The sequence below is a fragment of the Trachypithecus francoisi genome, unplaced genomic scaffold (genome assembly GCF_009764315.1).
Source record: "Trachypithecus francoisi isolate TF-2019V2 unplaced genomic scaffold, Tfra_2.0 Lachesis_group4, whole genome shotgun sequence".
Taxonomy (NCBI): domain Eukaryota; kingdom Metazoa; phylum Chordata; class Mammalia; order Primates; family Cercopithecidae; genus Trachypithecus; species Trachypithecus francoisi.
The window spans coordinates 136,387,706-136,402,736 of record NW_022681469.1 but is presented as its reverse complement, the minus strand read 5'-3'; the positions used below and the strand labels follow the sequence as shown (position 1 = coordinate 136,402,736).

General features: G+C 40.1%; 1 protein-coding gene across 1 annotated transcript in view; it reads left to right on the top strand.

Annotated features, from left to right (window-relative positions):
• GLI3 (GLI family zinc finger 3) overlaps positions 1-15,031 on the top strand; it is a 279,810-nt gene that overhangs the window by 179,795 nt on the left and 84,984 nt on the right. Inside the window, exon 5 of the mRNA XM_033193853.1 lies at positions 12,172-12,377. Coding sequence (XP_033049744.1) covers positions 12,172-12,377 — 206 coding nt within the window. The remainder of the gene's footprint in view (positions 1-12,171; positions 12,378-15,031) is intronic.

Below are 15,031 nucleotides of genomic sequence, written 5' to 3'. Positions count from 1 at the left end.
TTTCCAGGCACAGTTAGTTCATCATAGAGAGACTCAGTTGTTTGAGGAGCCATTCTTTCTACACTATTGTGTGTCAATATTTTTCTATTTTGCCTTGTATTTTCTTTTGGAAAGGATATTATTTTGCCTTTTTGAGTACTGCTTTTGAGATGGAATTAGTAATTCATCAAATTGCAGAAAATAGGATCAGTAGAATTAGTGGAAAATAGAGAGGAAAGTCACACAAATCAAACTTAAAAATTTTTGTGTTCTCTATCTCTAAAGACAAAAGTTTTTTGTTTGTTTTTGGTTGGTTTGTTTTGTTTTATTTTGTTTTTTCTCATGGCAGTGAAGTTGCTGAACTAAAACTAACGATTTATTATGCTCTTAAATTTGCTTTGGAGAAAAAAAATCCCATCATCTTAACTAAGGTCAAATCAAATCGCTTAATCTATTTGTTAGGAGAAAAGATGAGATGGGTGTGCGTAAGTAATGCTGAAGTGACATCATAGCTGAACTCACCTGGCCATAAACAACGCACTCCCTATCAGGTCCTTGAGGGAAATCAGTACTCAAGAAGGCAAGGGAAACCAGGTGACTTTGGCCTTAACCAACCCAGAGCTCTAGGAATGGCAGCAGCAGCAGGAATGAAGGTGTTGGTTGTAGGGGCCAACATTTACCTAGAATTTACTATGTGACAGTCACCAGTCAACATGCTTTCTGTATACTTTCCTGTTAAAAAGGAAATTATATAGTGCTGCTGCTTCTCGGTCTGGGCTTAAGTAGCTGGAGAGCAAAGTAGGCTTTTAAAGATCTAGTTCACCCAACAGTCAAACCTAAGCCCGAGACCTTGCAACTGGTGTATGGAACGGCTGATTGAATGCACACTTCCAGGTACAGGCAGCAGGAGAGTGAGATGGAAGGAGAGACTCCTTTGATCCTCTGGGCCTGGTTGGATTGGCCTCTGCCATGGCCTGCTGCACTGGAGGAAAAGGGACTACCCAAGGGAAAAAGGGTGGCTGCTCAGAGATAACCACTTGTTATCTCAGGGGAAGAGGAAAGGAAAGGGCAGCATCTGTGTGCTTTCTTAATGCAGACCACTTAGGAAACTGTCTAGAAAACAGAGCCCCAGCAGATGTCACAGAATCCAACCAATGAGAGCAGCTCTCCATCCCCCATTCAACATGGCACCTAGAGGGCAGGAAAAGAATTGCAACTGGACATCTTCTCACAGCGACAGCTGTTTCCTCATCAAGGTGGTATTTCTGTGGACATTGTAAAGATGGACGTAGCATATTCGTTATTCTAATAATGAGTTATATTTATTTTTATTATACTAAATAATTTGTAATTTGTAATTAATTATAAATAGAATATTGTATTCATTTATATTTATTGCATTTTATATTTATATAATACATACATTATATATTAAAACATTTTATATAATAGTTACTGATTTTATCCTTCTTACCAACTCTAGTAATCAGGAGAAGATAAGAAAATTTCTTTTTCATTTATTAGACGTTGCAGAAACAAGGATACCTTTGTGTGAACTATTTGGATTCCATTTGGAGGCCAAAAAAAGTCTGCTAAAATAATAATTTAATATATAATGTGTATTCATGGAATTAAAATATTTAAAACATATGTTATTTAAAAACAAGTTGTCATCTGCCATTTGGTTCAGGTACACTCTTTTCTCTACTTTTTTTTCTCTTTTCTTAATTCTAAAATATGAGACATATACATTGAGCTCTCTTTAAACAAAGGTTAGTGGGATAGAACACAGTCACATGCTGTGAGATGTGATCATTTAGCTCTCAGGTACTTATTTGAACCAGCAGTATGTTCATTAAGATCTCTTTTTAATAACAGTGCATTGCACGTTATAGTGGCTGGAATGGACTTTCTTTATAATTATTTGACCTTGAAATTTTAATTTATTAATGTAGAGTTATATTTACAGTACAGAGGAGAGACAAGTTTGGCACATTGTTCTTTGCAGTCTTTCCTGGAAGGAATGGAATCAATTTTAGCTATAAACAATTGCATTGCTCTTGTACAGTGATACTTGTATAACATTGTTTTGGTTGTTGGAAGAACACAACTAACATGTATTTGTTTGGCCTCTCTCTTCACAAGAAGCTCCTTTGATTGGCTTAGCAGTAGCCCCTGCCCCCTCCAAAGTTAATACACAGATGTTCACTTTCCATAGCTTACCTTGAATTTAGACTAATGTGTCAACTAGATTATTTTTGTTTTATAGCAGTAAATATGTTTTTATTTATGGTACCTTTAAAGCATCAATATTTGATAAAGTTTGAACAATAAAAATGTATATGAATTTGATTTTCTGAATTTAATTGAAATGGTTGAAAACCATGGGAAATCTTGATATATTTGGCATGTATCCTTTTAAAAAATTATTGATGAATAATACAGAGAAGGGTACACAAAATGTACACATGTAGCTCAGTAAATGATGGTGTATGATCATGGAGTGAAAACTGCTAACTTAGCAGGTCTAGAAATAGAACATCCCCAACTTCAGAAGCTCCTCTTCCATACTCTCCACCCACCTGAAGGTCAACATTATCCTGACTCTCCTAACACTGAAATTGACTTTTAGCCTGTTAGTGAACTTTGTATAAATGGGATCGTACATTTTATTCTTTTGTGCCAGGTTTCTTCTTGTTTTAGTTAATTTTTATTTTTTTTCTGATGAACTTCCCATTTTATTTATTACATATTTTTTATTTTAATAGCTTTTATTTTTAAAGCTTTTTTGTTACATATTTTTTATTTCAATAGCTTTTGGGGTACAAGTGATTTTTGGTTACATGGATGAATTGTATAGTGGTGAAGTCTAAGATTTTAGTGCACTTGTGACACCGGCCGTGTACATTGTACCCAATATGTAGTGTTTTAAAATCCTTTATTCCCCACCTGCTGCTCCCCACCCCCTGCTGCCTTTGAGTCTCTAAAGTTCATTATGCTGCTCTGTATGCCTTTGCATACCCATAGCTCAGCTCCCAGTTATAAATGAGAACATATGGTATTTGGTTTTCCATTCCTGAGTTACTTCACCTAGAATAATGGCCTCTAGCTCCATCCAAGTTGTTTCAAAAGAAATTGTATCATTCTTTCTTGTGAGTGCTGGACTTCTTCTATCCATCATTATGTTTGTGAGATTTTTTATGTTGTAGTTTGTTCATTTTCATAGCCATTTACTATTACATTGTATGAATTATTTGTCCATTCTACTGTTGATAGATATGAGGTTGTTTCCAATTTTTAAGCGGATAAATAATGCTGCTATGACTCTTTGAGTACATATGGCACATATGCACACATGTTTGTCTCATATATTCCAAGGAAAAGGGCTGCTGGATTATATGGTAAGAATTCATGCAAGTATCTGATGCCTGACTGTTTTTCAAAGAGGTAGTTCTAGCTTGTGCTCACATTGAGAGTTCCTGTTGGCCTAAATCCTCATCAACATTTGTCACTGTCAGACTTCTTAATTTTGGCCAGTCTAGTGGATGTTGAATGATAACTCATTTTGGTTTTAATTTGCACTGCACTATAAATGATGTTTATGGAGAGTTACTTAAAAGATAATGGAAAAACCTTATCATATTAAGAAATAAAGTGGAATTCAAAATACATGATTTTTGTTTTGAATATGTAAGAAGTGCATAATGCCTGAGAAAATGCTGGAAGTAATTATGTTAAAATGTTGACATTGGTTAGATTTGGATAGCTTGGATAAAGTGAATGGCTATTTATTTTTTTAAATAATCACTTGACTATTTCATTCATGGAATATGAAGTCCTTTTATACTCAGACATGAATAGAAAAAAAAAAGAGAAACTTTTTTCTTTGTTTTTTTTTTTGAGATGGAGTTTCACTTTTGTTGCCCTAGCTGGAGTGCAATGGCGTGATCTCAGCTCACCGCAACCTCTGCCTCCCGGGTTCAAGTGATTCTCCAGCCTCAGCCTCGAGAGTAGCTGGGATTATAGGCATGCGCTACCACGCCCAGCTAATTTTGTGTGTGTGTGTTTTTAGTAGAGATGGGGTTTCTCCATGTTGGTCAGGCTGGTCTTAAACTCTCGACCTCAGGTGATCCGCCCACCTCAGCCTCCCAAAGTGCTGGGATTACAGGTGCGAGCCACTGTGCCTGGCCAAGAAACTTATTTACAAAAATCTCATGAAGTAATGTTTCATCATTAAAACAAATACTTCTTTTCCCTTCTCTCTCTTTAAAACATTCAGCCTTTGCCCTTAAATTCTCCATGTAAGAAAATATTCATCACCTTAGCATTAATGTATACATTAAGCAATATTCTAGCCCTCACCTTTATGGCCACTTTCATTCAAATCATATTTACTTTTTGTGCTGGTTCATTGTCCTTATTTTTCATGACCCAGATGCTTTTGGGAGCCTCCTATGAATTCTTTTTAGCTGTGCCACTCATTAGGTCACATTCACTCGTACACACTTCTTTTCAGTGTAGCCTTTTGCCTCATTTGACTGTAGGCTCTTTCAGAGAAGGGACCAGGCAATCATGTATCATGTTCCTTGAAATCTCTCCCAAGTGCAGAAATCACAGTGGATTCTTAGGGAATGGATTTTCAATAAAGTGTTGTATTAGTCCATTTTCACGCTGCTGATAAAGACATGCTTGAGACTGGGCAATTTACAAAAGAAAGAAGTTTAATGGACTTACAGTTCCACATGGCTGGGGAGGCCTCACAATCATGGGGGAAGATGAAAGGCACATCTCACATGGTGGCAGACAAGAGAAGAGAGCCTGTGCAGGGAAACTCCCCTCTATAAAACCATCAGATCTCCTGAGACTCATTCAACATCAGGAGAACAGACCTGCCTCCATGATTCAACCACCTCCCACAGGTTCCCCCCAACAACACATGGGAATTCCAGATGAGATTTGGGTAGAGACACAGACGAACGATATCAAATGTATATCCAATGAAGAGATCATTGAAATGTTCATCTGTGTGGTTATACGTGTAGTTTTTAACAATTAAAATCCAAGTGATAAATTTGTAATAAGCATACGCCAATTAAAAATTCATGGAAGAGTATTTCATAGCTACAAAGATGATGAAAATAGGATTGGAAATGAAACCATTTTGTCAGCTAGGGGCCTGGGGGCTAGTGGAGTGGATTTGTACAGAGGTGTGGGTAGGGTTAAGGAGATGAACAAGTAATAGTAAAGCCCCTAATATAGTCGAAGTTAGAACGAAGAAGTGATTGAGCGAGAGCTGGAGCAGCAGAGGAGGGCTCACCCACCAGGAGCAGTGGCCTTGGGGCAGCAATGCCATACCACAGAGCCACAGCTAGCGGAGAGGGAGGAGGGAACTTGGTTTCCCCTCCTGCCCACTCCTGCCATGCTTCCCTTAAGTGGAAACCGGAGAGAAGGTGAGCCAACTGATTCAGACCTTAAAGACCAGACTCCCTACACAGGCCGTGGCCTTGGGGAGGAGGAAGAGCAAATGAAAGTAACCACCGTAACCATCCGCACCTCTCAGGGTCATGTGGTGTTTCTAGGGCAGAGGTGATCTGAAAGCTTACCTTGCATAGAGGGGAAAAAAAGTATAGGATTGTGCAAATGTATGACAGTGTCTACTGTTTTACTCATGAACATTTTAGATATTTGTTTTCTTTAGTGTATGGAAAGGAAACATATGTACACACACACACACAAAGGACACACACACACGCACACACACATATATATTTGAGGCAAGGTCTGTCTTGCTCAGGCTGGAGTGCAGTGGTGCAATCATGGCCCACTGCAGCCTCGACCTCCCAAGCTCAAGTGATGCTCCTGCCTCAGCCTCCTGAGTAGCTGGGACTGGGACTATAGGTGGGTGCTGCCATGCCAGCCTAATGTTTTTATTTTCGTTTTTCTAGAGATGGGGTCTCCCCATGTTGCTCAGATTGATCTTGAACTCCTAGGCTTGAGTGATCCTTCTGCTTCAGCCTCCCAAAGTGCTGGTATTACAGGCAGGAGCGACTGCACTGGGGCAAAAGCAAATTATTTCTTACAAATTTTGATTTATTAAAATGGTGTTTATTGAATAAGTGATTAATTGGTTAAAAATGCATTAAAAGGGATAACTACCCTCTGTTCTCTATTAGACCACTGCTTGAATATGAAGAACGATGTCTACTATGTTTAAAAAAAAAACAAAAAATAAGCTTATATAAAAAACCAACATATTCCAGTCTTCCAGTAGTTGGAGTGGTCACGCAGAGATGCAGGAGATATGTGTACATTTCCAGTATCTCAAGCAATGTGCGAGCAAATTGTAATAATCTGGCATATAAACCTTGTTTAATGCTCTCATAATGGATAATGCAAGTGATTAAATACTGCGATTTTAATCTTGGCATTTTAGTAACCCAATAAGATAGATGAAAAGGCAGTAATGAATTAGATTATATAATAATATTTCATTCTAACTCAGAAGTCCAGTTATTCTCTGCAACATGTTTTAAGTTTATCATGGTATACTGTTAAAAATGCTCTGATAAGAATCTTCTACTCTTTTCATTGTAATCTATTTTCATGACCATATAAAAAAAATTCTGAAGTTATCTACACAAACAGAAATAACTTTATATTGTTTTATTGTCTTTCAGTAGAAGATCAAAGTAATTCCTACCTTCTTTCTTTCAGAAAGTATATTTCATATACAATTGCCCAATTTCCACTGGGCAGTATGGAAACAAAATGCCAGCGACTCATTAGGTCTCCACTGTCTTGGAAGACAAATGGGTAGAAAGAGCATAAGGGGTCTTATTCCTGAGTAGACACAGAGGCCTTGCATACAGGAGCCAAAACACAGGGATAACGGAGCGAGGCATATCTTCCCAGCTGTGCCCTGCAGCCCCAACAGCCCTCTACAGTTTGGGAATCTGTGGTGCCCAGACAGCAGTTTGTCAGACTTAGGTTGGAGGGTCACAGGCATATTTCTATATTCTGTTGCTGCAACATAAATAGCATGGAATGTCTGTTCTTGGACCAGTTCTGAATTTCAGTATTTTTCTCAGAATGTTTGTTTGTCGTTTTGGTTCTTCCCTCCATGGTTTGTATCTTCCTCCAGTGACTGAGCCACAGATAGTCCCAGGACAGAGAGAAGGGGATGGCCACAAAGACCGAAAGCGGTGATCTGCAGTTCATTTCTGTGTGTATCTACTAAAAATATACGTCAAGGAGACACCTATAATTTTTTCCTGGCACTAATAATCTTCAAATGAAGATTTTTAACGAACTTGACAAATATTTACCAGGCCAAGGTGATTATAGTTTATAGTTTGAAATATGTCATTTCTATGGGAAATTTTGTGGCCGCCTTCTCCATACCTCCCCTGTCCTCTTCCTTAAGTGGAATTCAGCCCTCCTCTGGTCATAATCCTGAGTACCCCTCACACAGCAGTGAACACACGTCTGCCTGATAAATTTAAGGAGCTTAACCTTCTCTCCCAGATTTGCTTTCCAGTTAAAAACACAATAATTGGGCCAGGAGCAGTGGCTTACGCCAGTAATCCCAGCACTTTGGGAGGCCAAGGCTGGCGGATCATCTGAGATCAGGAGTTCAAGACCGGCCTAACCAACATGGTGACACCTTGTCTCTACTAAAAAGACAAAAATTTAGCCAGACATGGTGGCGCAGACCTGTAATCCCAGCTACTGAGGATGCTGAGACAGGAGAATCGCTTGAACTCTGGAGGGCGGAGGTTGCAGTGAACCAAGATTGCGCTGTTGCACTCCAGCCGGGGCAACCGGAGCGAAACTCCGTCTCAAAAACAAAAAACAAAACCACAATAACTGACAAATGATCTAGCTGCCAAGAATTTGAAGGTGGCTCTGTTAGGTAAGGTTAAAAGCACCTTTATTTAAAGACTATTTACATATGTCAGGAGGCTGTTTGGCTATTGTAGTTCAAGTTTGGGTGCTCAGCTTTGTTTGCTTAGAAACTCATTTTTGTCACACTGTAGCGCTAGAGAAATATGCTAACCCAGCTCACGAAAGTCTAATGTGGAAACAATTAATAAATGACTAAACTTCAGTGAGAAACTGAATACCAGCCACTGCTCTGCTAGGGAACTGCTCTGCTAGGGAACAAATCACCATCTGGACTTCTTTTTTTCCCTGAGTTTAGGATCAGAAGAAAAGAAGTGTTGTTGGCTGGTTCTGCAAGAACATCAAGAACCACAGCACTTAGGCACTGTGTTTCCGCTTTTACACACAGGATTCCAGCCCTCACGGCAGCCCCTGGAGGGAGCTGTGATTGTTCCGATTTCGTGTGTAAGGAAACTGATGCTTGAGTGAGGGAATAAGTGAAGAAACCTTCCAATCCCATTCCTTCAGAGCCCTTGCATTTAATTACTGAGTCCATTTTCTTAACCACCTCATGTGACTTTATGATTTTACTAAAGGAGGTCCTGGAAAATCCAAGGAGTGCCTCCAAGATGCTGTCAGGCAGATGAGCAAAGCCGAATGGTGTGATCAGATTTGCTATGGAAAGGGGATTCTTCTGCACAAAATACCCGCACACAGATGTTTATAGCAGCTTTATTCATGATTGCCAAAACTTCAAAGCAACCAAATTTTCCTTCAGTAAGTGAATGACTAAATAAGCTATTCCATACAATGGAATATTATTCAGTGCTAAAGGAAATGAACTTTGAAAAGATATGGAGGAAACTTAAATGCATATTACGAAGTAAAAGAGGCTAGTCTGGAAAGTCTGCATACTGTATGACATTCTGGGAAAGGCAAAGCTATGACGAGGGCAAGAAGATCAGTGGTTTCCTGGGGTTGGGAGCTGGGAAAAGGAAGAAGGGAAGAATTGGTGAAAGAGGATTTTTAAGACAGTGAGACTGCTCTGTGTGATACTGTAATGGTAGATACATTTGCCCAACCCCATAGAAAGGATGACACCGAGAGTGAACCCTAAACTGTGGACTTTGGGTGACGATGATGTGTCAGTGTAGGCTCATCACAAATGCACCACTCTGGTAGGAGATGTTGATAATGGCAGGAGGCTATTTATATGTAGAGGCAGGGGGTATATGGGAAATCTCTGTACTACAGCTCAATTTTGCTATGAATTTAAATTGCTCTAAACAATGTCTGTTAACAAAAAGAATGTCTTAATATTTCAATATTTGAAATCACATAGTATGTTGCATTTGCTACCCCTACAATGCATGTATATATGTTTATATGTGTGCATATATCTGCGTACATATACACACATGTATATAAATATGTTTCTGTTTATGTGTATTACCGGTTGATATATGTTAGCACAATATGTGATGTATATGTCACATGTGAGTTTACATATGAATGTATGTGTATATTTATATATATGTGTGTATGTCTGTTTTGAGCATTCAGTATATACTAGGCTCAGTACCTGAGACTTTACTCATGTCAACCACCCAACACTCCCACGAGGTTATCTTCCCCATTGGACCTTTAAGGAAGAGGAGAAGGTGAGTATCAAGGCTGAGGTCCACTCACATTGAGTCCCACTGCTTGGATGCATCTGTATCTAGAATTCCTGATAACCCCCTTATGACTGTCCGATGCACCTGTATCTTTATCTTCAAATCCTGGAGGAACCCTCCTTTCCACTGTTGCTTCTTAGCAGTGTGTAAAAATACCGTAGAGCCTAGTGCTCCTGCCAGAGAAGATATGACCAGGTCTTGGACCCTGGTGGGATTGCTTCACTGTGGGAAGCTGGTTTAGTAGGTACCTTTAGGGTCCTGGTGGGAAAAGCTTGAATCCAAGTGAAGCACTGACAGGGACATCAGACTTGATAGACTTTTGTGAGGAGAAAACAGCTTCCTAGGCTTTCTGTGGGATTGATGATAACCCTAGCCTGGCCTCTATAATTTTTATGTTTTTCTAGATGCTGATTAGTTTTCCTGTGCATAATTCTCCAAAATAGCATTTGGACCTCTAGGGATATTCTTACTATTCTTTTCAGCTCTGGAATTTTGGAGAAATAATAGGTTTCAATCTTTGAGTAAATCAAGAAAAGCTAGTAAGAAATGTCATTGCCCGCCCTGATGTTTAGTTCCTGTTGCTCAGACCAAGTTATTCCTGGATCACAAAAACTGACCCAGGAGGCATCATCTCATGGCTTTCTTGAAACGGCTCTTCTGCATTCGGTGGCACCAGTCCCTCAGTGGAAGTCTATAAACAAGTTTGTGTTAAGAATAGGTTGGAAGGATTGCTTGTCCTTTCTTGTGAAGAATGAATGAATGAATTAGAGCATCCTCTGTACCTTCTAAGGTAGCAAACACATCTAAACAGGGTGTAAGATTTAACCAATGATAAGACACGTCTAAATGGAGCTTACGGGCTGAGTTAACAAGAACAGAAAGCTAACTTGTTTTGTAGTTAAGAGCTAAAATAGGAAAGACTAATAGGTTACGTTGATCTCTATTTAAACAAGCCATTTTACTAATTTCTGATTGGGTATGAAAGCCTCAAGCTGTTTTGAAAAGAAATAGCTATTTGCTGGTGGTAATTTCTTACTCTTCCCACGTGTAAATTTAGAAAACTTTGGAGTTTTATTTTGCTTTCCCAAAGTAGCACCTGAGTAACAAATAAAAAGCCTCATTTTTTTTTTTTTTTTTTTTTTTTAGTTCAAGGTGAAAAAAGAATCAGAAGAAGAAAGTGAGAAAATCCATTCCCACCACCATATTTCAACTTCTTTTATTTTCTACTGAGAGAAAATTCATTATCTGATCTTTGATTTCATTTATTTCAGTGCCTGCAATGTGCACTTAGTGGAGCTGGCTTCTACCAAGATTATATTCTGACAGGGTGATGGGGGCCGGGCTGTGCGTGAGCATTTGCTTTGCAAGGAGGAAATGTGTTTCCCCCTCCCTTTCATTTCACTCCTAAAGCCAGTGGTGGAAGAGGAATTTGCTGTTCTCAGTTGATCTCTGTCTGTCAGGGCCTCTCCTTCCTATGGCCACACCCTCTGTGAATGAGGAAAAGGGGGAGCACAAGTGTTTGACCTGTCAGAGCCAGTTCCCTGATTATCCACGCCAAATGTTTTCCATTAGAGAAGGAACTTGGCGGTACAGGAGGTTATGCAGACTGGCCATTCTGGAAGTGGCTGTCTCAGAGTGTGGCTGTGGCTGTGGGGCGGCAGGTGTGAGGGGATTCTGAGGAATCTCTCTCCAAAAGCCAATCAGGATATCATGGTAGCAAGGTGTGTTTTAGAATTTATTTGTAATAACCCAAAGCCTACATTCTACCTTAGCCCATTATAACCGAGGCAGGGACTTGATCGAAAACGCATTCTTCCCCAACTTTCTAACCCGGGAGCACTTAGTTACTACTGCTCACTGAACGTGGCTCATCGGGATGCCTCATGGAAAAGGACTTGAGCAGAAAGCTGATTCCAGGTGCTGCTGCACAGAGAGGAGGAGTTGTCTTCCAAACACTCACACCTGGATCCATAAAACTCATTTTACTTAACACTGCGAGACCCTTGAAAGTTAAACAGACATATGCCTGGATCGTTAGAGTGACCGATTTCCCGTTTCCAAGCAGACTTTTGCAATGGGTCTTCTTCCTTACAGGCAGCTCTGCCATGTGCATGATCAGGCTTCTAGACCTGACAGATGTGGGATTGTATTCTTTCATTCTGTTCTCTTCTGTTCTTTCCTTTCCCTTTCTTTTTTCTTTTCTTTCTCTTTGTCTTTTCTTTTCTTTCTTATTTTTATGCAACACCATGATAGTAAGAGGTAAGTTTTAAATGGTGACAATATTTGGGTCAAGTGGAAAATACAATTGTAGCAACCACTTTAAGCCCAGTTGCCTGTTATTTAGAATTTCTTCTCATGGAAGAAGCCATAGACTGACCTTTATTTTACTGTTTTGGAGTGCAATGAAGTTTCTCAGAGGTCAATTTATTTTCCCAAAGAATTGCATAGCGATGTTCTGTCTGCATTATATCATGCTGATTTTAAGATAGTGGTACTAAAATGTATTTGCCTGCATTTTTTTCCACAAGGCTCCTTTGAATTCACTTAAAATCTTATTTTCTTTCACAGACAGCCTCTGCCTGTGGAGATATTTGTCTCATGCATACCCCTTGTGTCTGGTTTTCTTTGTACCCAGGACTTCTGCCTTATCTAGTAGCCCTACGTATCCGGACCTGCCCTTCATTAGGATCTCCCCACACCGGAACCCCGCTGCCGCCTCCGAGTCTCCCTTCAGCCCTCCACATCCCTACATTAATCCATACATGGACTATATCCGCTCCTTGCACAGCAGTCCGTCGCTCTCCATGATCTCAGCAACCCGTGGGCTGAGCCCTACAGATGGTAAGTCTAGGATGGATTCTGCTTCCGGAGATCACACAGCCTCCTCCCTGCTCCTCACTCGGGATGTGTATAAAGTAGACTTGATGTTTAGTGAGTGTGTCCCATGTGCCAGGCGCTGTACTCTGTGCCTTACATGCATGATTGCGTTTCAGTGTTGTAACACCTCATTGGCAGTGGTGGTGTCATCTCCATTTTCAGGGCAGAATAGCAGTGTGCAGTGGGGTTTACCTGCAACGCAGTCATCCCGTGGCTCGTAAGGGACAGAGGTGGAATTCAACTCTAAATTTTTCTGATTCTCAAATCCCTGCTGGTAACTAGGGTTCTGTTCTGCTGCTTCACATACGATTAGACTGGTCCTGTAGCCATTCACACACATGCATGTGTAACATGAATGTTTTACTCACCTTCTGATGAACACCTTTCTGTTCTCTGTGTCTGCGAGGCACATTTGTACAGATGTGTCTGTTAGAGCAGGGCTTCCCAAACTCTAGTGTGCCTATGAATCACCTGGGGAGCCTGATAAAAGGCGATTCTGCATCAGGTGGGGACAGACGGGGCCTGAGATTCTGTGCTCCTCAAAAGCTGGTGATGTCAGTGCTGCTGGTGCCTGGTCCACGCTCTGAGTGGCAAGGTCTTAGAAAACAGCATGGTCCAGGGCTGTTGCCTGTGCTTTCTATCCTTGACCATGCCACATGAAAACTGCTTTCTATTCTTGACCATGCCATGTGAAAACCAGAAGAAAAGTGTACTGGGAAAGGAAATGAGCTTAGACTTTATCGTACTTTTGATGCTCATTTTGGGCTCTCAAGGATCAAATTCCTGTTGGTTCTGTTAGTCCCTCCATTACTTTTCACATGACTCTTCTTAATTGGAGCTGTGTATTCTCCTGGTGTCAACTTATAAACTGGTACTTTGATTCAGGAAAAGTATTTTCCATTTCATGCACACATAGAAATTCATTTGCCCAGTAATCACTGGAATCTGAATGAAGGTCCAGAATTGCACCACCTATTAATTACAGGTAGCACGCACTGAATTCTTGCAGAGATCACAAGTCATCACTGCCTCTTCCACATCAGAGAAACACCAGGCTTTTCATTTCACTGAGCAGGGCTTGATGTGACTTCCATGCCCTATGCACGTTCTCTAGGTAGACTCCTTCCTGAGGCTGGGTGGGCATGGTGAGAAGCTGCATGAAGTGTCTCAGGAAACATCCACTCACTTGGGTTTTCAGAAATAGCTTTCCTTCAGCAACAGCCACTTTTTTTTTGGATTCAGTGCAGTGAATTTACTAGTTAATAATAGTAATACAAGTAGCTAAAGAATAAGTTTTGCCCTTTGGGCAGGATTGACATTTTATTTTACTTTGAGAAAGGGTCTCACTTTGTTCCCCAGGCTGGCCTGCCTTGGTGCAATCTCAGCTCACTGTACCCCAGACCTCCTGGGTTCAAGTCATCTTCCTGCCTCAGCCCCTTAAGTAGCTGGGACCACTGGTGCACACCACCATGCCTAGCTAATTTTTATAATTTTTGTAGAGATAGCGTTTCACCACGTTGTCCATGCTGGTCTCAAACTCCTGAGCTCAAGCGATCCACCCGCCTCTACCTCCCAATGTGCTAGGATTACAGGCATGAGCCACTGTGCCTGGCCAAGATTCACATTTTAAAAATAAAAATCAAATATGAATTAGATTTTTTGCTTCAGATTTTATTTTGCACTTGAAGAACTGGAGAATCATCTCCTTCAGGTACTTGGCAATTGGGTAGAAATGACTAACAAGGAGAATAGACTGAGAGAGAGAGGGAGGCTAGCTGACAATGGACTTGGAATTATGCCTGGCCTGCAGAAATTTATTCGGGCCAGTGGAAAGTCATACCACTAGTTAAACTACTGAAAGTACTCCTATCATCTGCTTTGCATAGCATTTGATGATGTGTATATATAGCACATTCTTTGACTCGTTGATTTGCCTTCCTTTTCTTGCCTCTCAAGAATCCAGTTAATATAATCAAATAAAGTAATATGATGAATATTTCTCTTGTGGCCTAAAGTTTTTTTTCCTTAAATCTATATCTTTACCATGTATCATGGATAAAAAGTATATGAAACAAATATAAAATACCCACCAACCTATCACTAGAGTGCTGGTATTTCTAGATAATAATTGTAAAACTTTTATTGGTTGAATGCTACGTGCTAAACGTGTTACATACATAATTTAATATCTGCTCCTGATGACCTCATGGAGCCAGTTTAAATCCAGATCTCTGTGAGTCTGGAGGCCACCCTGAGAACTGCTACAATGTCTTGCTGCTTTTGCATGAAAATTGGCAGGTGGAAACCGGTTATTATCCTGTTAGAAAGCTGAGTCTTGGCAGTAAATTGCTCCAGATTGATAGGTATATTTTCTTTTTGATTTTGTAATGAAGAAAAGGAAAAGAGCGCTTTTAAATTATGGAATGCAAAATTGTAGCTTATCATTCAGTTGTGTTATTAAAGCTGTGCTGCCTTTTTTCATACTGGTAAACCCTGACTTTTCATGTGAGTGAGAGTTAACTCAGACACTCTTGTCAGAAAGCTTAGAGAAGTATTTTAAGTATGTCTGGAAAGATATCATAGTCCTCTAAGTTGTCTACTATTGTAAGAAATGCAAA